This window comes from Capricornis sumatraensis, chromosome 6 (assembly GCF_032405125.1).
Source record: "Capricornis sumatraensis isolate serow.1 chromosome 6, serow.2, whole genome shotgun sequence".
Classification (NCBI taxonomy): Eukaryota; Metazoa; Chordata; class Mammalia; order Artiodactyla; family Bovidae; genus Capricornis; species Capricornis sumatraensis.
The window spans coordinates 73171750-73198190 of record NC_091074.1 but is presented as its reverse complement, the minus strand read 5'-3'; the positions used below and the strand labels follow the sequence as shown (position 1 = coordinate 73198190).

At 44.5% G+C, this 26441-nt stretch overlaps 2 protein-coding genes across 3 annotated transcripts in view; one reads left to right on the top strand and one right to left on the bottom strand.

Moving 5' to 3' along the window:
- TEX10 (testis expressed 10) overlaps positions 1–964 on the top strand; it is a 49050-nt gene extending 48086 nt beyond the window's left edge. Inside the window, exon 15 of the mRNA XM_068974494.1 lies at positions 731–964. Within this exon, the coding sequence (XP_068830595.1) occupies positions 731–844 (114 nt within the window). The 3' untranslated portion in view covers positions 845–964. The remainder of the gene's footprint in view (positions 1–730) is intronic.
- Positions 54–26441, bottom strand: part of INVS (inversin) — a 131594-nt gene continuing 105206 nt past the window's right edge. The window contains exons 12-16 of one of the 2 annotated variants that reach the window (XM_068974493.1): positions 25642–25928; positions 13630–14347; positions 6065–6300; positions 5288–5359; positions 54–2594 (exon numbers count right to left, since the gene is read on the bottom strand). In XM_068974493.1, coding sequence (XP_068830594.1) covers positions 2443–2594; positions 5288–5359; positions 6065–6300; positions 13630–14347; positions 25642–25928 — 1465 coding nt within the window. In that variant the 3' untranslated portion in view covers positions 54–2442. The remainder of the gene's footprint in view (positions 2595–5287; positions 5360–6064; positions 6301–13629; positions 14348–25641; positions 25929–26441) is intronic. The other variant, XM_068974492.1, reaches the window with a different exon arrangement.

Here is a 26441-nt window from a genome sequence, read left to right as displayed (position 1 = left end):
AAGGAAATTTAGCAGGAATAAACTGCAGACCTATTTCTGGTCACTTAGGTCACTGGAGAGGGGGAAGAAGCTGGAAGTTGTAGGCTTTAGCTTTGTCTAACGGTTGGTTCTGTGTTCACCTGGGGCAGGCAGCTCTGTTTAAGGATTCATTTGGGTGTTTTGATTTGGAGAGTTGAAATGAGGTTTTTTTGATTGGAGGAAGTTATTAATTGGTATATATAATAATACTTGAGTCATAGAGCTTATACATGCATAAACATAGGATGCATTCTGAATCTCTTCTGTAATGGAAGACGAAGCAGAATTCAGAAATAGAGGAAGTCAAGAATTCGGAGAATCAGCCCATCTGTATAAGAATGACAAATTGAGTCCTGTAGAATTATTATTCTCAGTTGATGTTAATGCAGAGATCATGAGATTCTAGAATGCAAAAGGGCAGAAATACAGAGTAAGGGGTGGTTAATGGTGCAATTTCATTAGTGCCTAGCAGAGGTAGGAGGGAAGAGACGCAACAAGAAACTGGTAGCACTTGTGCTTGAGGATGAAACGAGTAGTTTTAACTCCCTGTGGTAATTCCCCAGTAGTAGGTTCCCTTTTCACTGAGATTTGCTGTCGTAATTTATAGATGATGATACTACTAAGGGACTCTTGAGATCTTGTTTGGGTGTGATAAAAACCATCAGGAAGCAGTTTTGGTACCACTCTCACATTATTCTCGTTTTCTTTGCAGACACTGAAGAGCGGAGGTGTGCAGGAGCAGTGGCTTACAGACTTACATTATTGCTTCAACGTGTACATCACTGGGCATCCCCAGGGCCCCAACGCATTGAATACAGTGTATTGAAAAGGCACTGCAGCACCTCTGTTGGAAACTGTTTATTCACATCTAATTTTGAAGAGAGACTGATGTCATAAATGTTTGTCATTAAAGCTGAACTTTTAAAGAAGCTGTTTATGAACCTTCCTTTGCACTGAAACAGGAAAATAATGCTTGGGAGTTGCCACTGATGCACAGGCTGGCTTCTTGGATTAGCATGTGATGTGTGGTTAAGTATATACATCCTCATAGCTAAGTATATATAAAATACACAGCAATAATATGGTACTTTTCTCTTAGATTCTAAGAAACCAGCTGAATCTTTTTGGCCCCATCTAGGCAAACCTCATTCTGTGTGTTCTCAGTCCCAGTTCATTCAGACAGCAACAGACTAGATTTTGGTTTGGTTTGGGAGTGGTTGCTTCTCGCCTTGGAGTTGTGTTGTTTACAGAGGATTTCTAGCAGGATTTCAAGACAGTACTCCCATTGTTGTGAATTTTCCTATACCTAAGTGGTGTTTGGTCTGAGCTGCAAAACTCTTAAAAAATGATTTTTCTACTAGTGATTATAATTTTTGTTATAATCATTTTCACAATAATGATGTAATTAGCCAACTGTTAAAAAAAAATCCAAGTGTTTAACACTTTATTGTTTCCCGTCTCTTACTGTCAAGACAGGGGTGGCAGTAATCTTAAAACAGAAGCAGTCCTAGAAATACCTGTGAGCCTAATATGTCATTGTTTCTGCCTGTCTACATTCCTAGTAGCTTTGCCCTTAGTAGATATGAAGAAGCCCATAATCACTGATTTTATTTAAACCAGATGTTCTTCAAGAGCTGGAATGCACAGTTCGCACAGTGCCAGAGGAAAGGCAATTTGACAAGATGGCTCACCTCTGCAGGTCAGGCAGAAAATAGAAGTAGGAGGTTAAGGCCCAAGCTGGCACCCTGTGCGTGAATGATCTGGTCTGTAGGTCTGCTGACTGAGGACTTGGGGCTAGGTGCAGCCGCCGGTGCTCAGCGGAAGGAACACCGCTCACCGAGAGGACATGGCAGCCACCTGTGGCCTCCAGAGGCTGACGTGGAAACTAAAATGTAAGCAAGCCATCAACGATATACCTGGTACAGTCTTACAATCTCTAAAAGCAAACACTGGGTCATGACTCTCGTCTAAAAATAACAGGATGTGGTGTCCATAATGAAGTTCATTGCATTTGATTCCTGAAAGGTAGTGAGCTGAAGGCAGTTGCTGTGGGCCAGGCTCCTCCGCATCTCACTTAGGTTCTTCAGACTGGAGTCAACAAAGCCAGGCTTGCACCGGCTGGCAGGGAGAAATCCCAACCCAGCAGCATCTTCAGTGCTCACTTTTCTTAGTTCTACATAGACTCATTGTTACTATAAAGTCTTTTCCAGTCCTATTGAAGTGGAGGCAGATGGGCAGTTCTGCACAGGTATGGACTACCCTGGTCCCTTCAGTGCAGGTGAAGAATTTACAAAACAGTGCTATGTGAGAGCAGAAGGAAAACACATTTCTTTTCAGTTGTTACCACATTTTCAGGCTAATAAGGCTTTGGGATATTAAAGTTGCCTAAAGTGTAAACGCTAATCAGAGAACTTGAAGTCTGCACTAGCTATCCGAGCCCCCCGGGCCCAGTCTTCCTTCCTTAGGCAGTCGAAGCTTTAGTTTGTTTCTTGATGGGTTAGCTGATTGCAGGTTATAAGAAAAATTCTGTGATCTTCCACTGTTCTCAAGGAGGTGAATACACTGCAAGTTGCTCACTGTTAATAACAGATAGATACTCAAATTATTAATGCTGAAGGGCAGGGTGGGGAGGAAAAGGGGTTTAGGTTTGGACTATCCATGGGACCCAAAAAGGTGATGGTTTATGGTAGAGACAGGATGACATAAGCCCCCCCTTTTCCATCCTCTCAAAGATACTTGACATCTTTTTAAGAAAGAAACTTGACTGTGATGGGGCAGGTGCCTGAGGAGCTAGGACTGGAACATAGGTCTTCAGTTTGTTTGAAATAACCACTATGATGCTGCTTTCTCTGCATCTCCTCTTAACACGACAGTTAAGACAGGATGCTACAGTGGGAAAACTCGTGGTGCACTCAACCCTCTGACTTAACAAAGGAGGATGCTAAGGCTCCGAAGGGTTAAGAGACGCTGTGGAGGCTGTATTGCTGAATGTTGCTCCTAACTTGCTGTGAAGCAAAGAAGCAAGCATGAAAGGTGAGTAGTTTTTCTAAAAAGTTACAAAGATAATTGTTCTCTTCTGTTTTTATTACTGTTATTCAATAAAGCTGAAGTGGACTGTTTTGGAACTCTGATGTTTTCTGGCTGCTTTGCTGTATATCAAGTCGTCTTATCTGCATACCCCTCTGTAGGTGGGCAGGGATATTCTGCATTCATACAGGTGGTACCATTTTTACTAAGCCATGGTTATTCCATTTATTGGAATGGGATTTTTTTTAGAGGAAGTTTTTAATGAGATGGGCCTCCAAATTTGGGACATTCTCTCTCTCTATCTCTCTGTTCTCTGATCCATTATGATGGTGCTGTTCTTTCTGGGTGTGGGTGGTTTGCAGGTGGGTGGGAAGACTGGGGAGAATGCAATTGTTTGTTTCCTGGATGCATGTAAAGAAATAGTCCAAGGAGTTTGTTTCTTTGGTTTATCCAGCTAACTTTCTATTCCTTGTAAGAGATAAAAGCACTAACATCTCTCCTTGAGTTGAAGGTTAGGAGCCACAATCTGAACTCAGATCTGAGCACCTACAATATGCCCAACAATGCACTAAAGCTAAATAAACAGTGGACAAAAGTCAGACATCCTTAACTCGATGGAATTCTCAAAGCAAAAAAAATTAAAACTTTTTACAAACTTTTTGGCTGTGCCTCAGGGAATGTGGAATCTTAGATCCCTGACCTGGAATGGAACCCATGCCCCCTGCAATCGAAGTGCAGACTGCCAGGGAAGTCCCTCAAAGCAAAAAGTTATACTCAAGGTAAAGACTAAAACAAACGGCTTGTCTTCCTTGGTTCAGTTGGCCATCTGTGACGCCATGTTGCAGAAACAAATATGTCTCTCCAAGTCATGCCCATTTCATGGAAATTATAGACTTGTATTCTGAGTAAAACATGGGCTGCAGCTGACTAGCTTGCTGCTCTGCCCATCAGCTTTATTCACAGGTTAATGATTAATGTGAGTAGGTAGGTGGGCCTCATAAAACCTTTGTCCTCAAGTTTGGGTTCAGGAAAAGATTCTCTTCCGTCCTCATCCATTTTCAAGCCAGTGTAGAATAAACTAATTCACATATAGTTCTAAGAAACTATTGACTTTTGTTTCTTCTGTCTTTAACTGTGAGCCCTTTAACTTAAAACCTCTTATGCTGTTAAACACCTTCATTTTTTAAAGATTTGATAGTCTTGGACTTTCTTGAGACTGAGTAAAATACCAAAATACCAAAAATGCTACATCTTAAAGTAATTTTATCTAACAGTTGTTTTTGAAACTATTCTTCAATTCACTCAAGATAACTAGAGGTGTGTGTGTGTTTTTTTTTCTTTTAAACCTAGAACTATGGGCCTGATTCCTTTGAGTTTCTAATTGCCCTGATCAGCCTGCCTATGTCAGATGAATTGCCCAACTCTTATTAAAGCTTTGGTAGTAATTACTGTCCCAACTCCAGATTTTCCCCCATCAAAAACTAAATTAATATTAAAGTTCATGCTGACAATCATTGTTCACCTCCCCAGCTGCACCCTGTTCCCGCCGGATGACTGGATCAGGGACTGGGGGGAGCGTGTTGCCATAGCCACCTATGAGAAACACTAGACCTGGCATTAACTGCTGACAGCACTGAACTTATCACCCACATTTAATGCTGGCATGAATGGAGGGGCCCTGAGTAAGACACTCTTGTCTTGGGCTAAAAGGAAAGTTCTCTGAATTGACTGTGTGAGTGAAAGTGTGGACAGTTGAACCTGAGCTGGACCTGCTATTAAAATGTCCTCCTGAGGTGGCTCTAAAAGGCAAAAGCCAGAATTTGTAGTAAAAGGACTTCTTCCCATCTTTGAGGAGGAGATGGTGGATCTTAATGGGAAACCAAAACAGAATAAGAACTCCCAGGATACTACTTTGAAGAATAACAGTATTTGTGCTTACCCTTCCTGTATGTGAACAAGTATGGTAAAGTGATCGGTAATAGGTGCTATTTATTATTTCTGCTGGAGGTAATGTTATAGTTTTGGGTTATAAAAATAACTTGTCTCTTCTGAAGAAGAGATGTTCATTGTGGTGATGATTCCATGAAAGGGGGATGAAAAACATGCAGTCCTGAAATCAACTGGCCATTGGAACCCCCTGGCAGTCTGCTCTAATATCTCCACCTTTGGGGTGAAACAGAAAAGGGAAGTGCTTCTCACATGGTCCCCCCTGTCTGCTTTGCCCATGTAGGGACTGCCTTACCTGAGTTGAGACCCAGCACAGAGTGGGCTTTCGAAGATCTTGTGGGCTGACGTACTTTCCCTTCTTGAGAACCTGAAATCAACCAACAATTACCTGTTTTTTAACTAGTGACAGCTGTAGCCTGACCAAGTGCTGAATTTCTTATAGAGGTGAAGCCTTGAGCTTGCAGGTGTCCACCAAGATAAATTAGGTATGTGCAGAACCACATAGGTCTGGGGTTAAGTCTGGAGATTTTGCTGCCAGGGCCACAGATCTGTTTGTGAAGGTGCCTTAACTTTTGTTCCCTCCATCGAGGAGCGAGTCAGGCACGTTCTAGAGCTGAAAGGGTTTCAGTATGCAGCAGTTTATTTGCCAAACAAGCATGTACTTCAGTGCTTGGATCTGGGGTGTTCCCATAGACAGGCAGCTCTGTGCTCTCTAAGCACAGGGAAGGTCAGCATGAGGCAGGCAGGGTCAGCCTGGGCCTGGGATCCTTTAATGAGAATTTAAGGGGAAACCCGGCAGCAGTCTAGAGAGCTTGTGTGGTGAGGCTTCCATGAGGAAGCCCAGCAGACAATCTCTTGGCAGTAAGGCTCTCTTGTTTGAGATCAGAATGCTTCATGAAACCAATTCCAACCCAGAGTTGCTGCAAAGGAGGCATAAATATGATGAGAATTCTCTTTGGCTGTTTAATACAGTTCCTACCTAAATGGACATTTGCCCAATGTAATTAAATCCTGTTTTCAAAATCTGAGGTGACACACTTCGGGGATGCTACCATACAGTACACAGAAGGACAGTTACCGTAGATCTGTTTGAGCACTGAGTGCCTGGTGGGCTTGGTGCCTGAGCTGCCCTTGGGTGGACTCTTGGTGGTCTTGCTTACTGCCATGGTCTTTGGGGGTTTCAGTTCCAGTTCCTTCCTCCAAACCTGGAGGATCAAAGCCAGGCACTCTCGGTTCCATCTGTCCATATCTCTGGCTCCAAGCTGCTTCAAGTGCAGGAGGTGCGACAGGTGCTTCCTGAGCTGGTAGCTGGCGAGTCAGAGGAGGGCAGAGAATTTAAGGTCACAGTACTGAGAAAACCAATGTCCCTTGAAGTTCCTAGAAGCTATAAGATGGTAGTTGCTGAACTCTTGTGAGATTCATTCAAAGTCCCATTCCTAATTTCAGTGGCAATATGTTGATGGCAATTGCCATATTGATGGCAATACTGTCCATCAGTATTTCCTGAACTAGGAATCAGTTAGATGGGTCCTTGCCAAAGTGGGACAGGACAACGTGTAAACAAATGAAGTATGAGAAGTACTATGTGAGAGCTAGGAGCTAGATGGCTGGTGTTTGTGCTGGGTTTTAAGGGATAAGTGAAAGCTTGCTAGGCAGGGAAGGGCATTCTGGGTAGCAGAATTGACATGATTAGAGATGTGGGCATTTGTGCATGAATCTTTACTAGCGGAGTGAGATGTGTGCAAAGGATTATGTATTTGGTAAGGCAAGGAGGACTGGATATTGGGCCCCACTGTGGAAGGAACCAGCATTTGGTCAGGGCCTCCTGAATACCAGGCACCTCCCCTGTGGTTAAGTCTGAAAGTAAACCTGTGAGGTAGACGTTATGAGGCTGAGTAGAGGGGAACATCACCAAGATGGTGACATAAGTCCATTTTGACTGCTACCCATCACAAGAACAGCAGCTAATATTCATGGATAAAGACAGCAGTGAGAAAATCCTGGAATATGGGGATGAGGCTAAAGGAACCCCTGCTCCAGAGACAGATTTAGAAGGGTAACCGTGTGAGCAGCTCCATGCTGACAGCGTTGCCTTCCCCCAGGCTGGCACAGCATCACACGGAGAGGTCTGCCCTGAGCCTGCTAGGCTTCCAGTGGGAAAAGAGCCCAGGATGGACATCCAGCTCCCCCAGCATCATGGGTTGCTTCTTGGGAGCAACTCCTGTCTTACTCCATGGGGACTGCAAGGGACTCTGGGACTTAACCACTGGGAATCCAGTGATGACAGAGAAGGAATGAGGGGCTTGTAACAACCAGCAGAGGGATCTTGGCAGAGCCTACCTGTAGAGTCCAAGTAGTAGTTCAAACCAGTAGCTCTGACTGGACTGTGTAGAAACAAGATGGCAGTACAGTCTGACCAGGGAACCCACTGGAGTTCAAGTTTCCCTGATCCAGTTTCTTCTACAAAAAACCTTGCTGGCCTTGGAGCCTAGTCTGACCCTGCCCCGGCAGGAGAGCTGAGTCATAGCCCAGCCCATGGCTGAGTGTAGTTTCTGGTCGCTTCCTGACCAGAAAGGCTGGCCAGACCACCTGGAAGCTCTGTAGCCCAGGAATGCTCAAGAATAGTGCAAAGCAGGCAGAGCCGATCATCCACAAAGCCAACAGCATTGTTCAGCCAGGGACCTTGGGGAGCAGGGCACCTTGAATCAAGATCACGAATAAGCCACCTTTGAAACCAGTTCCTCCACTCTGTCCGAGTAGGGAAAGTAATGCCAAGCCCCACCATGGCTGAATACAGCCTTCAGCCCGTCCAACCAGGGGACCTCACCAGAGTACACTCAAGCCTTGAAACCCATCCCATAGTCCTTAGAGTGGCATTTGAACAGAGGACTGCCCGTGGCTTTCCCCTCTACAGAATAAAACTAGTGGCTGTGTCTGGCCAGGGAATTCAGTGCCCATGCTGGGGCGTCCTATCCAACCAGAGCAGGAAGGTAAATCCTAGCTCTGCCTACTGCCAGTCTCGACTAAGTATGCCTGACCAGAGAATCCGGGCAACTTGCAGAGCCCAACCTACAGCCTCACTTGAGCAGGGAACCAAAGCAGCAGTCCTGTCCACTCCCCGCCATGCAATCTTAGAGCTTAGGCAGCGGCCTTGCCCAAAAAGAGAAAGCAAGTCCCACCTGCCCAAGTACATTATCAGCAGACACATCCAGAAACCCAAACTGAGCTCAGTGTTGAAGAACCGTCTCTGCCAAAGCAAACTTGTGAGAGGAGACTGCTTATTCAAATGCATAGATGCCAACGTAAGGGACCAAGGATACAATTCCCCTCACTGCCAAAAAAAAAAAAAAAAAAAACCACAGGTAAATATGATACCAAAGGAAATAATGATATTTTAAGATACTTTATATAAGCTTCATGGTAATCACAGGGGTAAAACCTGTACTAATTACACCAAGGAACATGATAAGTCAATGCAGATTGATACCAGAAAGCACCAAAACACACACAAAAAGAGTAGGATAAGATGGAACAATGGATCAAAAAAACAAGACAGCAAAATGGCAACAGTATATCCTTACCTACTAATAATTGGGCTGAGGTGGCGCTAGCGGTAAAGAACCTGCCTGCCCATGCAGGAGATGTGAGAGACGTGGGTTCGATCGCTGGGTTGGGGAGAGCCCCTGGAGGAGGGCATGGCAACCCACTCCAGTATTCTTGCCTGCAGTATCCCATGGACAGAGGAGCCTGGAGGGCTACAGTCCATAGGGTCACACAGACTTGGGCATGACTGAAGCAACTTAGCACACATGTACCAATAATTACTTTAAATGTAGAAAATTTAAAACAGAACTACCATATGATCCAGCATTCCCACTTCTGAGTATATAACTGAAGGAGATAAAAGCAGTACATTGAAGAGATCCCTATATCCCTAGCAGCAGCATTTTACAAGAGCTAGGACATGGAAACAACATAAGTGTCCACTGATGGATGAATGAATAAAGAAGTTGTTTTATATATATACACACACAATAGAATACTGTACATTATATATGTATTATCAGTTCAGTCAGTCATGTCCGACTCTGCGACCCCATGGACTGCAGCACGCCACGCTTCCCTCCCTGTCCATCACCAACTCCTGGAGCCTACTCAAACTCATGTCCATTGCATCAGTGATGCCATCCAACCATCTCGTCCTCTGTCGTCCCCTTCTCCCACCTTCAGTCTTTCCCAGCATCAGGGTCTTTTCCAGTGAGTTGGTTCTTCACATCAGGTGGCCAAAGTATTGAGTTTCAGCTTCAGCATCAGTCCTTCCAATGAATATTCAGGACTGATTTTCTTTAGGATTAACTGGTTGGATCTCCTTGCAGTCCAAGGGACTCAAGAGTCTTTCCAAAACCACATTTCAAAAGCATCAATTCTTCAGCACTCGGCTTTCTTTACAGTCCAACTCTCACATCCATACGTGACTACTGGAAAAACCATAGCTTTGACTACACGGACCTTTGTTGGTAATGTCTCTGCTTTTTAATATGCTGCCTAGGTTGGTCATAGTGTTTCTTCCTATATATATGTATTATATATATACAATAGGATATTATTCAGTCATAAAAAGAGATGCTGCCATTTGCAGCAACACAGATGAACCCTAAAGACGTTATTTCAGATAAATACTGCATTATTTCACTTACATGTGCAATCTTCAAAAACATAGAGAAATCAGATTTGTGGTCATCAGAGATTGGAGGAGAGGAATTGGATGGACATGATCAAAAGGTACAAACTTCCAGTTATAAGACAAGTAAGTACTGGGGATACAACGTACAATGTGATGACTATAGTTAACACTTCTTTATGACATATGTGAAAGTTTTTAAAGAGTAAATCCTAGGAGTTCTCATCACAAGGGAAAAAACCTTTTACCTATGTGAGATGATGGTGTTCACTAAACTTATGTGGTAATGGTTTTATAACATATGTAAGCCGAGTCATTATGCTGTACACGTTAAACTTACACAGGGCCACATCTCAATTATATCACAATAAAAATTGGAGGGAAAAGGCTAACAGCCAGGAGAAGCCAACATTCAGATCAGTGCTTGTCTAGTCCAGCAGCCAAACACTGCTAATGACTTGGTCTCTACTCTGTTCTTGGTGGGGATGCTCAGAGATTTCTAAAAACAGTGGCAAAGGTTAAGAGCTGAGTCTTACTAAAACCATTCTGCTGGAGGGTGGAGCCTGGGTGGGGGAGGGGAGGGGCACCAGGGTGATGGCTATATTTACCTCTGGTGTTTTCCTTCCAGTGTTTATCCCATGTGCACTCCCAAAGCTCTTATTGAGCCCTTGGCTGTTGTGCAGCCTCCCAGGGAAGCTGCACCAGGGTTCATTAACTGCAGCTGATTAACTCTTCCTGGCGCGCTCACAGGAAGCTGCATGCCCGGTCTTAAAATATACCAGACGGGACAGAACCTTCTTCCCAAGTGCTCGAAGCTCTGTGCAGTGCTTGGTGCAACCCTTCCCTCCTGTCCTAAAGGCTATCTGAGTAGAACTACAGCAATTTTTCCTTTCTTTCCCCAGAGCATGACAAACCATGGCACCCCTTTACTAGAATGTACATGTTTTCAAAAAGCCAATTATAGAGAGAAGTAAGCGTTATGGGACAACACGGCTCCCCAGTTCAATTCTCCCATATCCCCTGCTCTGCAAGCGGAGGCTGGGAACCGAGGGGTTGGCTGAAGCTGTAGCAAACTGCCACCTCATGGACTCTGGTGTGGAGACTGAGTCTGCCTGCTGGTCTCCTGTTCTCAAGGAGAATGTGCACTCCTGGTTTGCTGAGAATCCAAACACACTCAATGGTCCCTTTCGGCCTGGGTGCAGGGCTCTTGCTGTGATCCAGCTGCTCCTTGCTTATTTACTTCAAAACATGCTGGAGAGGAGCTGATAAGTGCCTTACACAGCAACTCCTCTTCATCACAGCAACTTCCCAGCGCAGCCTAGCTTGTCCAGTATCCAGTTTCAACCTTTAGTCAAGCCTTGACTGGTAATAAAACACATTCTAGGACGAAGTTTCATTTTTTCTGGGTCCCAGGTTCAATCTGCTCACTCTGTCCGGTGTGTTTTCAGCTGGCCTGCCTGCTTCCCTGGGCATATGTCCTAGGACTGTGACCTGAGTTTATGGGAGCTCATGTGCTAAGCCCTGCTCCCTACCCCTGCCCTCAGGGCCCCTGAGGACACCTCGGACACCCTGCATCATCCTGGATGGCACTGAGGGCTCCTGGGCTTCAAACAGAAGACAGACATGGCTGTTGCAGAGTCATTGAAGGGGTTTTAACTGTCGCTTGGCACGGGACTTGCCACAGTCTGCAGCTTCCCAGAAGCCCTTTGGGAGCTGATTTCCCAGGACTCAGAAATGCACAGGGTGCAACCAGAGGGGCCTGTGTAACTACCTCCCCAGGTGGACACACAGACTGTGAGTCCACTGTTCTTGAGGAGAATGACTGAAGGCTCATTTGCTGCTGTGGACACTGGCTGACAGGACCTGTCAGCTGCTGACTCTTCAAAGGAGCCAGAGGCCAGCCTGACAGGGAGGCCCTGCAGCTGGGGAGCAGCTGTGGGGCTCGACGTGGAAAGCCTCACAGGCTTGTTTGGATCCCAGGTTTCAGCTGAGATACTTAACAAGAAGTTCCTCTGGGATGGTAGCCAGTGTACGTCCTGGCAGAACACCCAAGACGGGGAGCGAGGACCCTTCCTATCTGTGGTTTCAGAGGTCACCGGTCTGAGTGGGAGGCCAGTACTGGCACATACCAGCTCTGTAAGCAGGGCTGGCTGATGAACTTCTCTGTGCTTGTCTCCTCCACTGTGGAACGGGGGGAAGAACAGTGTCCCCGGCCTCCCTCACAGGCTTACTGTGAGGATTACCCGAGTTAATACATGCACAACTACTTAGAGCAGTGTCTGGCGGGAGTGCCAGATGAACGCAACTACTGGTATTAGTAACAGTGATAACAGCAAACCCCATAACATTATAAAAACATGTTGATGTGGTGAGACCATCCAGACAGCCTATTCTCTAGCCTGTTCTGAGGTGAACAGCGTGAGGTTGGCCTGTGCCTCCATCATTTTGACCACGGCACACACTACCTTCACAGAGAACCTAAGGGAAAGATACCTGGACTCAAGTCAGACGGAACTTCGAGCGCTGGATCTGACCATTAGCACCAGCCTCGTCTCCTGAAAACATCTGCTTGTCTGAAAAACAGGGATACGAATCCCTGCCGTGTCAGCTCATGGCATGGCTGGGAGAGCTGAGGAGATCAGGCATGAGGTGACTGTAAGCAGCCACGAGCCTCAGCAGACATGAAGATGCCCTACAGTGATGACCGGGCAGGCCCCGGGCAGGTTGCTGGCTCCGGGTTAGAAGACTTCAGCACGAAGATCCCTGAGGCGTCTCCCTGGACCTCCCAAGACTCTCAGCTCTCCCTCTGCCAGCGTTAGGGTCTCTGGCACTTTTATCTCCCAACAGGGGCATTGGTACGTGGCACACCTGTGCTCGCACTGATCTGCTTGCTTTGTTCCCCCATCAAGCTTCCTCTCTACCAAGACGGAGACCGCATGGCTCCCACCCGCCCATGACGGGTCCGGCCCTCCCCCGGGTGTGGTCATCACAGAAGGCCTAATCTGGATTCGGGCCCTAGGAGGGCCTGCCGTATGAAAGGGATTATGAGAGATGAGAAAACCTGAAGCAAAGGACTTCTGCAGTCTTCCCAGACTTACAGCTGGGTGTATTCAGCTCAGTACTTCAGGAAGCACCACTCCCAGCACCCACTCCACTTTCTGAGCTCACACAGGTTTCTATAACTTTCAGCCACTCGATGCACTGTATCTAATTCCTGAGTAGTAAAGAGGGAAAATTATCTCCTCACATGTGCAGCGCTTTAGAACTTACAAAGCACAGCTAATCTCATCCTAGCAACCTGTCACAAAAGCAGGACAGGTTGCAGCAATTGTTAAACACCGTTTTACAGGGGAGGAAACCGAGGGTCAGGGAGGCCATTGCTCAAGGTCAGATAATGTGTTAGAGCTTCACCTGAAACTCAGGCTCCCCGGTTTTTCATTTACACCCCACTATCTTGGGTGCTTTCCTCTCTCTCTGGGCAAAAACACCTTCCAAATAGCTTAATATAAACTATTAAGATCTAAACGTGTGCATCTCATAGGTAGGCTCAGTAAAATTGGCCTTGTCAGGCCAGCACATGTAATTCACTAGAAGGTTTCCTGGTGGCTGCATGGTAAAAAAAATCCACCTGCCAATGCAGGAGACACAGGTTCAATCCCTGGTCTGGGAAGATCCCACATACCTCAGAGCAACTAAGCCCGTGTGCTACCACTACCGAGTCTGGGCTCTAGAGCACATGTTCTGCAACAAGAGAGGCCACCGCAGTGAGAAGCCTGCCCACCACAACTAAAGAGTAGCCTCCACTCACCTCAACCAGAAAAAAGCTATGCAGACCCAAAGAAGCCATAAATAAATAAAACTGCATAGGTCAAGCAAGTGTCCCAGAGAGAGGGAGTGTCGCGCCAGGTGGAGGACAGCCACAGAGCCAGAGCTGTGGTGGCGCCCTGCCTTCATACCTCCTCCAGGCCTGCTGGATGACCGCTGCGGCCTTGTGCTTTCTGCGGAACAGCTCCTTCCTGCTTCTTTCTCTCTGGATGATCTGCAGCCGCAGCTCTACAGTGAGAAGGTCAATGTTCACAGTCTGCCCAGGGACGGGACCAGGAGCCGGATCAGTCTCCTTGGGCAGTCGAGTGTCCTCAGGCCGGGCCAATGTCCCCAGCTTCCTGACTCCTGATCTCAACACCTCTGTGCTTGGTGGCAAATCTGAGGAGGTCCCTCCTGCGAGCTTGTCCTGTGTCACTGCGTTCCTTGGCGTCCGGTGGTGGAGAGGACTCTGCCCAGCGTGGACCACTTCCCCCTTGGCACTGCCAGGCCGGCTGGACCCGGCCGGGGAGCGCCTACCTCCTCTGAGCTCCTGGCTGCGCCTCTTCGGGGAGGCACGCATGGCCTTGGGTGCTGCGTCCTGCCGCCGGCTGGCCTTCCAGTGGCTGTCCTGCTGTGGAAGGCTTGCAGCTGCCCAGCTGGCCTCCTTGCCTTCCACATCGGGCCCAGCCCCCTTGACATGGGAGGGCTGCTTGGAGGAGCCTTTCCCCTTGTCACAGTGCTGCTCCCCAGCTGTCTCACCTCTGGGCTTCTCAGCAGGGGGGACTCCAGGACGCCTGTTCCCATCACTGCCTTCACTGGGGCTGAAGTGGACACAGGCAGATCGGCCTTTAGAATGTTCTCTGGCTGTTTCTTGGGGAGACAAGGAAGAAGGGGAGGAACCATTATTGTCCAAAACTTGCAGGGTAGGGCAGTGCTGCCCACTTGTTCACCAAAAAAATATTCAGACTTTTCCTTTTGTGTCACCATGATAGTGATAGTATGATTAGGAAAAATTGTTTAACTTCTTTTTCTAGTAATGGTAGGTTAGACAACCTGAAAGCCTTCCCCTATAGAAACCTAGAAATTCTGACTAAAATATAATAAACGTTATTTTAAAAGCACCACAGTGCCTTCAAGAAAAATAAAAGAAATCCCTGGGGGCCAGAAACAAAGAGAAAACCGAGAACTCTAGTAATAAGCTTGTGAGCTGATCCAGCGACTGTCAGGCAGGTGGTAGTGGTGAAGTGGGCAATGGCTGGTCTTATTAAATAACAGATTGTTTTAACATCCAGATAAGAATAGAAGACAAGCCTTGCAGGCAGAAAGTTAACTGGAAACAGGACACTGCATGAAGTCAGGACTCTTGAGGCAGTAAACTCTTGGGAAATGATAATCCAGATAAAAATATCTTCCCAGCACTGCTGCTGCTGCTGCTGCTAAGTCGCTTCAGTCGTGTCCGACTCTGTGTGGCCCCACAGACAGCAGCCCACCAGGCTCCCCTGTCCCTGGGATTTTCCAGGCAAGAGTACTGGAGTGGGGTGCCATCGCCTTCTCTGCTTCCCAGCACTAGAAGATGATAAAGAAATTTGTCTCAGCCTCGGTTCCAGATAGGGTAAAGGGTCATGCATGAGAGTTTGAAACCAAAGTGCTGTGCCTCACATAGGTTTGGTATTCATTTATTCTCAACCCAGAGGAAAAATTATATAAAAATTAGTCTCAGAATGGTGGTAATGCAGGGGGCCTCATAGAAGCAAACACAGGCCGCACAGAGGGGACCTCCTAAAAATAACTTTGCAATCCATAATTACAAAAACACAAGGAAACAGCCTACTATGAGGGACAGTTAACAGAGAAAAATAGCAAGATTAGATCAACAAAAATGTCAACTAATAGAACAATGTGTATGTGCACATACATGTGCACAAAGCGTACTCATTAACACACAGAAGTTCAAAGTTAGAGAAAAAAAATTTAAATAACGAAATATAATTACCTAAAATGAAAACATGTTAGTCTTGAGGTAATAAACAGTGAAGGAAGTTCTGCTTCTATAACGGCAGAATTACGCATACTCACCAATAAGGACAATCAAAAAGCTAAAATATTACAACCACCTGTTTGCCAGGTGGCGCTAGTGGTAAAGAAACTGCCTGCCAATGCAAGAGACATCAGTTCCATCCCTGGGTTGGGAAGATCTCCTGGAAAAGGAAATGGCAACCCACTCCAGTATTCTTGCTTGGAGAACCCCAAGGATAGAGGAGCCCGGTGGGCTACAGACCATGTGGTTGCAAACAGTCAGATACAACTGAAGTGACTTAGCATGCATGCACCTGTCTGAGGCACTGAAGAGCTAACAAGGCAGGGGAAAAAAAAAAGGCCAAGATCCAAGAAAATCAGGTGACCAGGAGATGGACAAGGCATTTGGAGCTACATATCCCTAAGGAAATAAGCTCCTTGAGGTTTGGCGGACAAAACTTGGAGCCCAGATTCAGCCAAAGAGCATTGTTTTGGATTGGGCTCCTCTATGGCTGTTCCAGGGAGAAAAGGTGAACTGGCAGTGGACTGACCCTTGCCGGCACTGAAAGCCCCACTCTGCATCATCTCAGTTCTGGGACCGCATTACGGTGACCCTGGATTGCTCTTTCTCCCGAATGCCTGGCAGAAGTCAATGTAAATCCGCCCTGGAGGAATTATGAATCATACCATGCTAGGCTTTAACTTATTTCTCTACTTTGTTATACTCAATGGTCCAGTACTTAGTGAGAAATATACAGGGAGATGATACAAGAGAAAATTGAGAGAAGGAGAGAGGGAGAGAGAATAGACAATAAAACAGACACGCAGGTCATCCAGACGTGTTTTCAGAAACAGACTTTAAAATAACTATTCTTACGTGTGGAAGAATATGTATATTCTTCATGTATAAAGGAAGGGTATATAGGAAAATAGACTTGCATCTGCTCATTTGTACAAAACAAATATAGAAGGATAATCCAGAAACTGAAGAGACTAGATCCCTACAAGGATGGAGTGGGGAAGTGATAGATGCTTTCCTGAGTGAAACTTCCTGTACCGCTCTCTCAGACGCATTATAATGTTTCACAGGTACCAAAACAAAATTAAAAAAAAAAAACCCACAGTGAATCAAAATAACAATGAGATACCACTATACATGGTAAAAATCAAAAATACTGACATCAAATGCTGATGAGGGTGAGAAGCAACAGGAACTCTCCTTCATTGCTGGTGGGATGCAAAATGGTACAGCTGCTTTGGAAGACTGGCAGTTTCTTACAAAACAGAATATATTCTTATACAATCCAGCAATCCTGCTCTTTGGTATCTTCCCAGATGAATTAAAACCTTATGTCTACCCAACGTCCTGCACATGGGTGTTTATAGTAGCTTTATTTGTAACTGCCCAAACTTGAAGCAGCCAAGATGTCCTTCAGTAGGTGAACATATAAATAAATTGTGCTATATCCAGACAATGGAATACTATTCAGCAATAAAAAGGAGTGAACTAATAGGAAATAAGTTTTTAAAAAGTGAATGTGTACCAAAAAGAAATGAGCTACCCAGCCACACAGATTATGAAGTGAAATATTACTATCCTTGCATGAATAGTACTAATACACATTAATAAGTGAAGGAGGTCAGCATGAAAAGGCCATATACTATATGATTTCAACTACATGGCATTCTGGAAAAAGGGAAAATTATGGAGACACTAAATGGCTCAGTGGTTACCAGGGGTTCAGGAAAGAAAGTGTGGATTTTTAGGGCAGTATGACAGTTAATGTAATGTCAACTTGACTGGTATAAGATGCCCAGAGTGTTGGTAAAACACTATTTCTGGGTGTGTCTGTGAGGGTGTCTCTGGAAGAGATTAGCTTTTCAGTTGGTAATCTGAGTAAAGAAGACCACCCTCACCAAGGCAGGTCGGCATAGTCCAATCTATTTAGGGACTAAACAGAAAAAAGTGGTGGAGGAAGGGTGATTTTCCTTTTTTGCTAGAGCTGGGACATCCATTTTCTCCTGCCCTTGGGCACAGGTGTTCCTGTTTATCAGGCTTTTGGACTTGGACCAGGACTTGTACAAGGTTCCTGGGTGGTTCAGTGGTAAAGAATCCACTTACCAATGCAGGAGATACAGGAGAGACACAGGTTCAATCCCTGGGTCAGGAAGGTCCTCTAGAGTAGGAAATGGCAACCCACTCCAGTATTCTTGCCTGGAAAATTCCATGTATAGAGGAGCCTGGCAGGTGACAGTCCATGGGGTCACAAAGAGTCAGACACAACTGAGCATGATGACTTAAACCATCAGCCCCTCGATTTCCAAAACTTTGGACTCACAGCATCTGTTCCCTTGTTTTTAAGTTTCAGACTGAGTCACATTGCCAGCTTTCCTGGGTCTCCAGCTCCCAGATGCCAGACTGTGGGTCTCCTCAGCCTCCACAATCAAACAAGCAATCTATACCAAATCTCCTTTAACGTTTGCCTGCTTGCCTGCCTGTCTATCTGTCTGTCTGTCTGTCTATTTGTCTATCTTATTGGTTCAGTTTCTCTGGAGACCCCTGATAAAAGCAGTAAAACTATTCTGTATGATACAAGTTATTATACAGAATGTGTAACACCAGGCCTGAATGCTGTTGTAAACTGGACTTGCGTGATAACGATGTGTCAGTGTCAGTTCAGTTCACTTGCTCAGTCATGTCTGACTTTTTGCAACCCCATGGACTGCAGCACTCCAGGCTTCCCTATCCTTCACCCACTCTCAGAGCCTGCTCAAACTCATGTCCATCAAGTCAGTGATGCCTTCCAACCATCTCATCCTCTGTTGTCCCCTTCTCCTCCCACCTTCAATCTTTCCCAGCATTGGGGTCTTTTCCAATGAGTCAGCTCTTCACATCAGGTGGCAAAGTATTGGAGCCTCAACTTCAGCATCAGTCCTTCCGATGAATATCCAGGACTGATTTCCTTTAGGATTGACTGGTTGGATCTCCTTGCAGTCCAAGGGACTCTCAAGAGTCTTTTCCAACAACACAGTTCAAAAGCATCAATTCTCTAGTGCCAAACTTTCTTTATGGTCCAACTCTCTCATCCATACATGACCACTGGAAAAACCATTGTTTTGACTAGATGGACCTTTGTCAGCAAAGTGACGTCTCTGCTTTTTAATATGCTGTCTAGGTTTTTCAGAGCTTTTCTTCCAAAGAACAAGTGTCTTTTAATTTCATGGCTGCAGTCACCATCTGCAGTGATTTGGGAGCCCAAGAAAATAGTCTGTCACTGTTTCCACTGTTTCCCCATCTATTTGCCATGAAGTGATGGGACCAGATGCCATGATCTTCGTTTTTTGAATGTTGAGCTTTAAGCCAGCTCTTTCACTCTCCTCTTTCACTTTCATCAAGAGGCTCTTTAGTTACTCTTTGATTTCTGCCATAAGGGTGGTTTCATCTGCATATCTGAGGTTATTGATATTTCTCCCAGCAATATTGATTCCAGCTTATGCTTCATCCAGCCCAGAATTTTGCATGATGTACTCTGCATATAAGTTAAATAAGCACAGTGTCAATATACAGCGTTGATGTACTCCTTTTCCTATTTGGAACCAGTCTCTTGTTCCATGTCTGGTTCTAACTGTTGCTTCTTGACCTGCATACATGTTTCTCAGGAGGCAGGTAAGGTGATCTGGTATTCCCATCTCTTTAAGAATGTTCCACAGATTGTTGTGATCCACAGAGTCAAAGGCTTTAGTGTAGTCAATGAAGCAGAAGCAGACGTGTCAGTGTAGGTTCACCAACTGTTAACAAATGTGCTATTCTGGTGTAGGGTGTTGATGATGGAAGGGTATATGCATTTGTGAGCAGGAGTATATGGCGGCTCTCTGTACTTCCTGCTCTATTTTGCTGTGAACTTAAAACTTCTCTAAAAAGCAAACTCTAGGGCTTCCCTGGTGGTTGGTTCAGTGGTAAAGAATTTGCCTGCCAATACAGGAGAAACAGAATTCAATCCCTGATCCAGGAAGATCCCACATGCTGCGGGGCAATCAAGCCCTTGTGCTACAGCTATTGAGCCAGTGCTCTAAAGCCTGGAAGCCACAACTCCTGAGCTCGAGGGCTGCACCTACTGAAGCCTGCACTCCCCAGAGCTGTGCTCCACAACCAGAGAAGCCACTGCAGTGGCCGACTGCAGTGCATCTCTCACTGCAGTGAGAAGGCCGCACACCACAGCTGGAGAGTCGCCCCACGTGCCGCAGCTAAGAAAAGCCCGCGAAGCAATGGAGACCCAGCATGGCCAAAACCAGGTAAGTACTAATCTTTTTTAAAAAGAAAACTCTATCATAAAGAAACAGGTAATGAAGAGACTATTATTAATAGATATTATTACACACTAATAACTAATAATGATAAAAATGATGTGATTTGGGTATTAGTAGAGACAGATCAGTGAGAAAGAACAGAAAGCTAAAAATATTCCCATTTACGAAAATAAAGATGGCATTCTGAATTAGTTGAGGTGCTCACAGACCCTGGGCATGACCCCAGACAGCAATGCTATGCTCTCCAGAAGCCACTGTTCACAAGCCTGCTGCCAGCACAGCAGCTCCAGATGGCTCAATGTTTATGGCTGGCATGACCACTTATTCTCTAAAAAGAAACCATTTGGTTACAAACTCACTATACAACAAATTGAATGAGATATTAAAAATTAGAAAATATATGTATTTATTTTAAAGTGAGAAAAATGTTTTCTTGGCATAAAACCACAAAGAGAAAATCTCAGAAGAAAAAAATGAAACAGAATTATAGCATATGCAAAAAAGTTTATTATATATGAGAGAGAAAGGTTACTATCCTTATTATATAAAAAGATTTTATAACTATTAAGAAAATGAAAAACCAATATAAAAATTGGCAGAGGATGTTAGTGAATAATCCAGAAAATAAATACACAAAGCCAATAAAAACATGACAAAATTTCATCTTTCTAACTAGGATTTAGTAAAACCATTATTTGCCTAAGTGTTTGGAGAGAGGTTTTTGGTTTTGGCTTTTGAAAGGGTAGAACAAACTTCTTCAACCTTCTTGGTAAGAAGTTTGGCAGCAAGTTTAAAGAGCTATAAATATTAGAGATAAACACAAAACTTTATATGAAAAGCTGTTTGGTTTACATATTCTGCAACACAGGCATGATTAAACAAAGCATGCTGTATTCATAATCTGACATAATAATAAGCAGCTATTAACACTTTTATTGAAAACAAAGAAATGATATAAGAATACCTCAAAACAGGATGTCCACAATTTTCTGATTTTAAAAAAATTAGAAGGGTTTGTATAATTGTTTACTTTTAAGATTTTTTAAAAAGATTTTTGTTAATTTTTAGGATTTTTATTTGTTCTTCTTTGTTCTTTTCTCTTATTTAAATTTTTTGGTAACATACATTAACTAATTTTATAATTATGAGAAAATGTCATTGTCTGTTTAAATAAAAAGTACCCCACTACCAAAAAAACCCCCAAAAACAGCAATTAGAATCAGCTAGAATGTGGGAAAGAACCCAAGATGGAATAAAAATAATAACAAATAAACCTAACACTATTACAAATAGATGAGGTAATCACACTAAAATGTGGAGAAGGGAACTTACCAAAGTAACTTTGTAAAATCCTATTTTGGCTGAGTACTGTAAGACTAAGGAATGTATGAAAATACTGAGCTCTAGTTAGTAAATTTATTTCTCAAAGGGGTATGGGATGGCAATTCTAAAACTACTTTAGGTGTATAATGGGGTTGAACAAATAAGCATATATATCACAGATAACTGAAGCCAGATATGTCAGTTGGGAGAAAAAAATTTCAAATAAAAAAGATAAAAGCTAGAATAAAATCTGTGGTGTCAAATGCAATTGGAGGTACTGATATGAAAACAGTGTGTGTGTGATATACACAAATAGATGCCAAATAGATATAAATATTTCTCAGTTCTCTCTGTTGAAAGGGCTTAGGAGCAATGACAGTCCAACAGTGGTATACACACCTAGCACTCAGATCTTGGTTTCTATTACCATCTCCAACAAAAGGAACCTGGTTCCTGGAGAAGTGCTGATTACAAGGCTTCGATGCGATTTCACGTTCGAAGGCACTGATATGCTCACATATTGAGAAGAAAATGGATTAGAGGAATCAGAGTAGATAAGTAAGGCCAGCTGGGAAGTTGCTGCAACAGTCCAAGACAGAGACGAAGGTAAGCAAACGTTAGCTAGACCAGGTGGCGGTAGTAGATGAGATGCGGAGAACGGAAGGTATTTAGGGAGTAAAGGTGACAAGAGCTGGTGACAGACTGGATTTTGAGTGGTAAAGGAAAAGAAGAAAACGATCAGATTTTACTCCTGGGATGGACATACAGATGGATGAATATGTTATTCAATTCTATCTTGGACAGGTTGAGTTTGAGATACCTTGCTGCTACTCCTAAGTCACTTCAGTCGTGTCCGACTCTGTGCGACTCCATAGACAGCAGCCCACCAGGCTCCCCCGTCCCTGGGATTCTCCAGGCAAGATTCTAAATGATGACATAGCAAATAACTGAGTATACATAACTGGGGTAAGGAAAGAGGTAAGCAAACAGAGTTTGCTGCCTTAGCCACTGTGCATGTTCCAAATGTAAGGGCCACTGACACTCCCACCAGTCATACCCACTGAATCTCAAGCACTTAGCCAGTACCATACAGATATATATTCAACAAATGCTTATTATATCTCTTATGTGCCCAATACCCTGCTGGGATATAGAAGTGAGACATACTGGTCCTTCTGATAGACTGTTTAATGGCCAAGGATTTTTCCCATCTGAGGATCCACTCACCTTTCAAATGTGATTTTGCAATATGTCTATGTCTCCACTCTCTTGAACTGGGCTGGCCTTGTGAATTGCTCTAATCCACAGAATGTGGTAGAAGGGACGTGATAGTTCTGGAGCCCAGGCCTCAAAAGGGCCTGTGGCTTCTGCTTTCCTTTTTCAGGACACCGCCCTGAGAATAGTATGAAAGTAAGATGATCTAACTTACTGGAGGATGAAAGGGCATAAGAAGAGAACTGAGACACCAATCGCCAATAGCCAGCACCAATTGTCAGAAATGTGAAGGAAGACATTGGGACTTTCCAGCCTGGCCACCCTTCTAGCAGCTACAAAAGCAAGCCCAGCTGATCCAGTAGAGGAACTGCCTAACCAACCCACAGAACTGTGAGAAATAATAAATCACTGTGTTAAGTTTGGAGGGTGGGGTGTTAATGATTAGAGATAATCAACACAGAAACTGATCCCTAAAACAGAGGCTGGCTGGCCTAGCAGAAACCCAGAGCACTGACTTTGGGACTGGCTGGTGAGCAGAGGTTAGAAAGACAATGAAGACACTATTAATTAGTGAAGACTAGAGAAGTGCTATAGGAAGTTGCTATAGGAGTTGCTACAGGAGTCTGGAAAAAAGTGAACCATGTAGTTCAGTGGTATGATAACTGGCAACCTGCAGTAACTTGGAAGACAGAAAATACACCTAATGAACTTACAGATATGGCTTAGGAGTTTTCCAGGAGGAATGTTGAAGAAAATATCAAATGGATTTTTTAGCTGCACATGATAAGTTGTGGAGAGAAAGAGGGCTTCCCAGGTGGTGCTATGGTAAAGAACCTACCTGGCAGTGCAGGAGACATAAGAGACTCAGGTTCGATCCCTGGAGGAGGACATGGCAACCCACGTCTAGTATTCTTGCCTGGAGAACACTCATGGACAGAGAAGTCTGGCTGGCTACAGTTTATAGGGTAGCATAGAGTTGCATATGACTGAAGCAACTTAGCACACACATACAGAGAGAAAGAAATAATATAAAAAAAAGAACTTCTCAGCTTACAAGAAGAATTTACAGTAACTATAAAAGCCCAGTGCTGGGTTAGAATAGAAAACTGTTTTAAATTTTCTTTTTTTCCAGCCACCAAAAGAGTCTCATAGTAAAATATGACCTAGAGATAAAGATCAAATCAAGAGTATGGCTGTGCAACCCTTTATTAAGATCTCATAAATATTAAAGATGGTACACTGTGGGCCTTTTGGCTAGACAAAAGAACTCAAAAGAATCTCAAGGGCATTTTTCCATAGTAGCCGGAGCCACCCAAAGTAGAGAAAGGCCTATTTGAAAAATAATTGATGTGGTTTTGAAACATGAAGTGAACTCAATCAGATTCATAGGAAACCCATGAATTTTTTTTGAAATAATTGTATCACTGAGAGTACCACGAGCTTGACCTATGGAGGCAGTTTCAAACACAAAGGAGCCTCTGGGTCCTCAATTTCTTTTATGCTGGAAACAGGCTAAGAAAGCTACTCAGCTGCAAATATGGGCTACGTCTCATTGAAAAGGAAGACTTCTCAGCAGGGCCAAGAACCCAGGTGGCACAGCCCAGAGCCAAGACGAACATGGCATAGAAAACACACAGAGGAGTAAAACCAGACCTTACTCAAGCCGTATTTCATATCTCAGAATAGGGGCCTTGCCAGTGTATAACCAGGTGGCTTTTAGAACTGCTATGGACTAGTGACTGCTACGGAGAAGGCAATAGCACCCCACTCCAGTGTTCTTGCCTGGAGAATCCCAGGGACGGCGGAGCCTGGTGGGCTGCCGTCTATGGGGTCGCACAGAGTCGGACACGACTGAAGCGACTCAGCAGCAGCAGCAGCAGCAGTGACTGCCATGTACCAATCTCTCCTCTTTTGGAACAGGAGTATCTATTGTGGTTTGTGTGCATCCACAGTTGTTCATTTGTGTCTGACTCTTTGTGACCCCATGGACTGTAGCCTACCAGGCTCCTCAGTCTGTGAAATTTTCCAGGCAAGAATACTGGAGTGGGTTGCCATTTCCTTTTCTAGGGGATCTTCCCAACCCAAGGATCAAGTCCAAATCTCCTGCACTAGTAGGTGGATTCTTTACCTCTGAGCCACCTGGAATTGGTCCTATCTCACCATTGCTTATTGGATGCATGTGTGGGCCAATGTGTGTTCTTTTTGACTGTTCTCTGAATCAGAAAGATTCACACATGGGGAATCTCACACAGGTCTCAAGATCCCAGACTTCAAACTTGATGTGTTAACTGGGATGAGATTTTTGGGTCCTAAGATAAGGGATGAAACATTTTACATGTGGGAGAAATGTGAATAATCTGTGACCAAAAAGTAACTGTGATAGATTGTTTAATAGCCAAAAATTACTCCCATTTTAGTATGCAAAGATGGATTCTATTTCTTTATATTATTTAGTCTGGGAGGATCATACAACTTCTTTGATCAACAAAATGTGGTGTGCACATTCTTGAACCTATTCCTCAAGAAGTCTTATAGCTTTTTCCTGTGCTTTGTCAGAATGATGCCCAAGACCCCTGTGTAAGGAAGCCAGTCTAGCCTATGGGAGGATGAAAGGCCATGTAAAAGAGCCAAGGAATCCCAGCTGACAGCCACCACCAACTGCCAGATATTCAAGGCAGGCCATCTTAGACCAACCAATTCAACTGACCTCGACCTGAATGTAGCCACATGAGTGAGCGTAGATGATACCTGAAGAGGAACTGCGAGACCAACCCACAGAATCAGGAGAAATGGTAAACTGTTATTATAAATCACTTAGTTTTAGGGTAGTCTGTTACACAGCATTACATAACTGAAGCAATCCTGATTTTACAGGCTGTATAGTCTAGTGGGAAAAACAGACAAGTAAGCCAGTAATCCACTGACAGTGCAAGCTGAGGATCTTTACAATAGGGATGCACAGGAAAGCTGTGGGAGCATATAGAAGGGAAAAAGCTTCAGGGTGGGAATGCACGCGTGTCAGAGGAAGGAGCATTCACTCTGAGGGCTAAAAAATAAGAGGCATTTTTAATTAACATGGGTAAGGGGACTGCTATATAACGATCCCAAGCTAACAAAGAATTTGAGGAAATACAACAGGAAGGGAAGAAAAGAGAAACAGAAAAAATAAACAGAAAATAAATGATACAGTGGCAGACTTAAGTGCTGACATAATTATCTCAAATGTAAATGGTCTAAATAATATGAAACAAAAGAGTCCACAGTCCATGGGTTAGCACTGAATCGCAAGGCAATACACTTACCATTTGGTTTTATGGGTTCTGTTCTCTGCAAGTCTGAGGAGAGCTGCTGCTCCTTCTGGGGGGCTCTGCTTGGAGACCCTCTACCTGGAGACCGTCTGCAGGCTTTCCGCTCAGGACCTTGGGCCTTGTCGCTGCAGAGGGGCTGTTTGCTGGGGGCCCAGCTCTGGCTGTGGGGCTCAGCTTGGGCGCTGGGCAGACAGAGAGCAGCATGGGGTCTGCAGGAATCTGGGCTTAGCCTTCCTTTCTGCTGTTCTGCCTCTCTCCGCTTGTTTTCTTCTTCTCGTTTCCTAGGAACAAAACCAAGGGCAAAGAGGAAAAAATTCAGAGCGTTACCTATTCAAGTACTCTCGAGTGAGATTTGATTTTTAAAAGGAGCTACAGCTTACTCCTTGGAAGAAAAGTTATGACCAACCTAGACAGCATATTCAAAAGCAGAGACATTACTTTGCCAACAAAGGTCCGTATAGTCAAGGCTATGGTTTTTCCAGTGGTCATGTATGGATGTGAGAGTTGGACTGTGAAGAAAGCTGAGTGCCGAAGAATTGATGCTTTTGAACTGTGGTGTTGGAGAGGACTCTTGAGAGTCCCTTGGACTGCAAGGAGATCCAACCAGTCCATCCTAAAGGAGATCAGCCCTGGGATTTCTTTGGAGGGAATGATGCTGAAGCTGAAACTCCAGTACTTTGGCCACCTCATGTGAAGAGTTGACTCACTGGAAAAGACTCTGATGCTGGGAGGGATTGGGGGCAGGAGAAGGGGACAACAGAGGATGAGATGGCTGGATGGCATCACTGACTCGA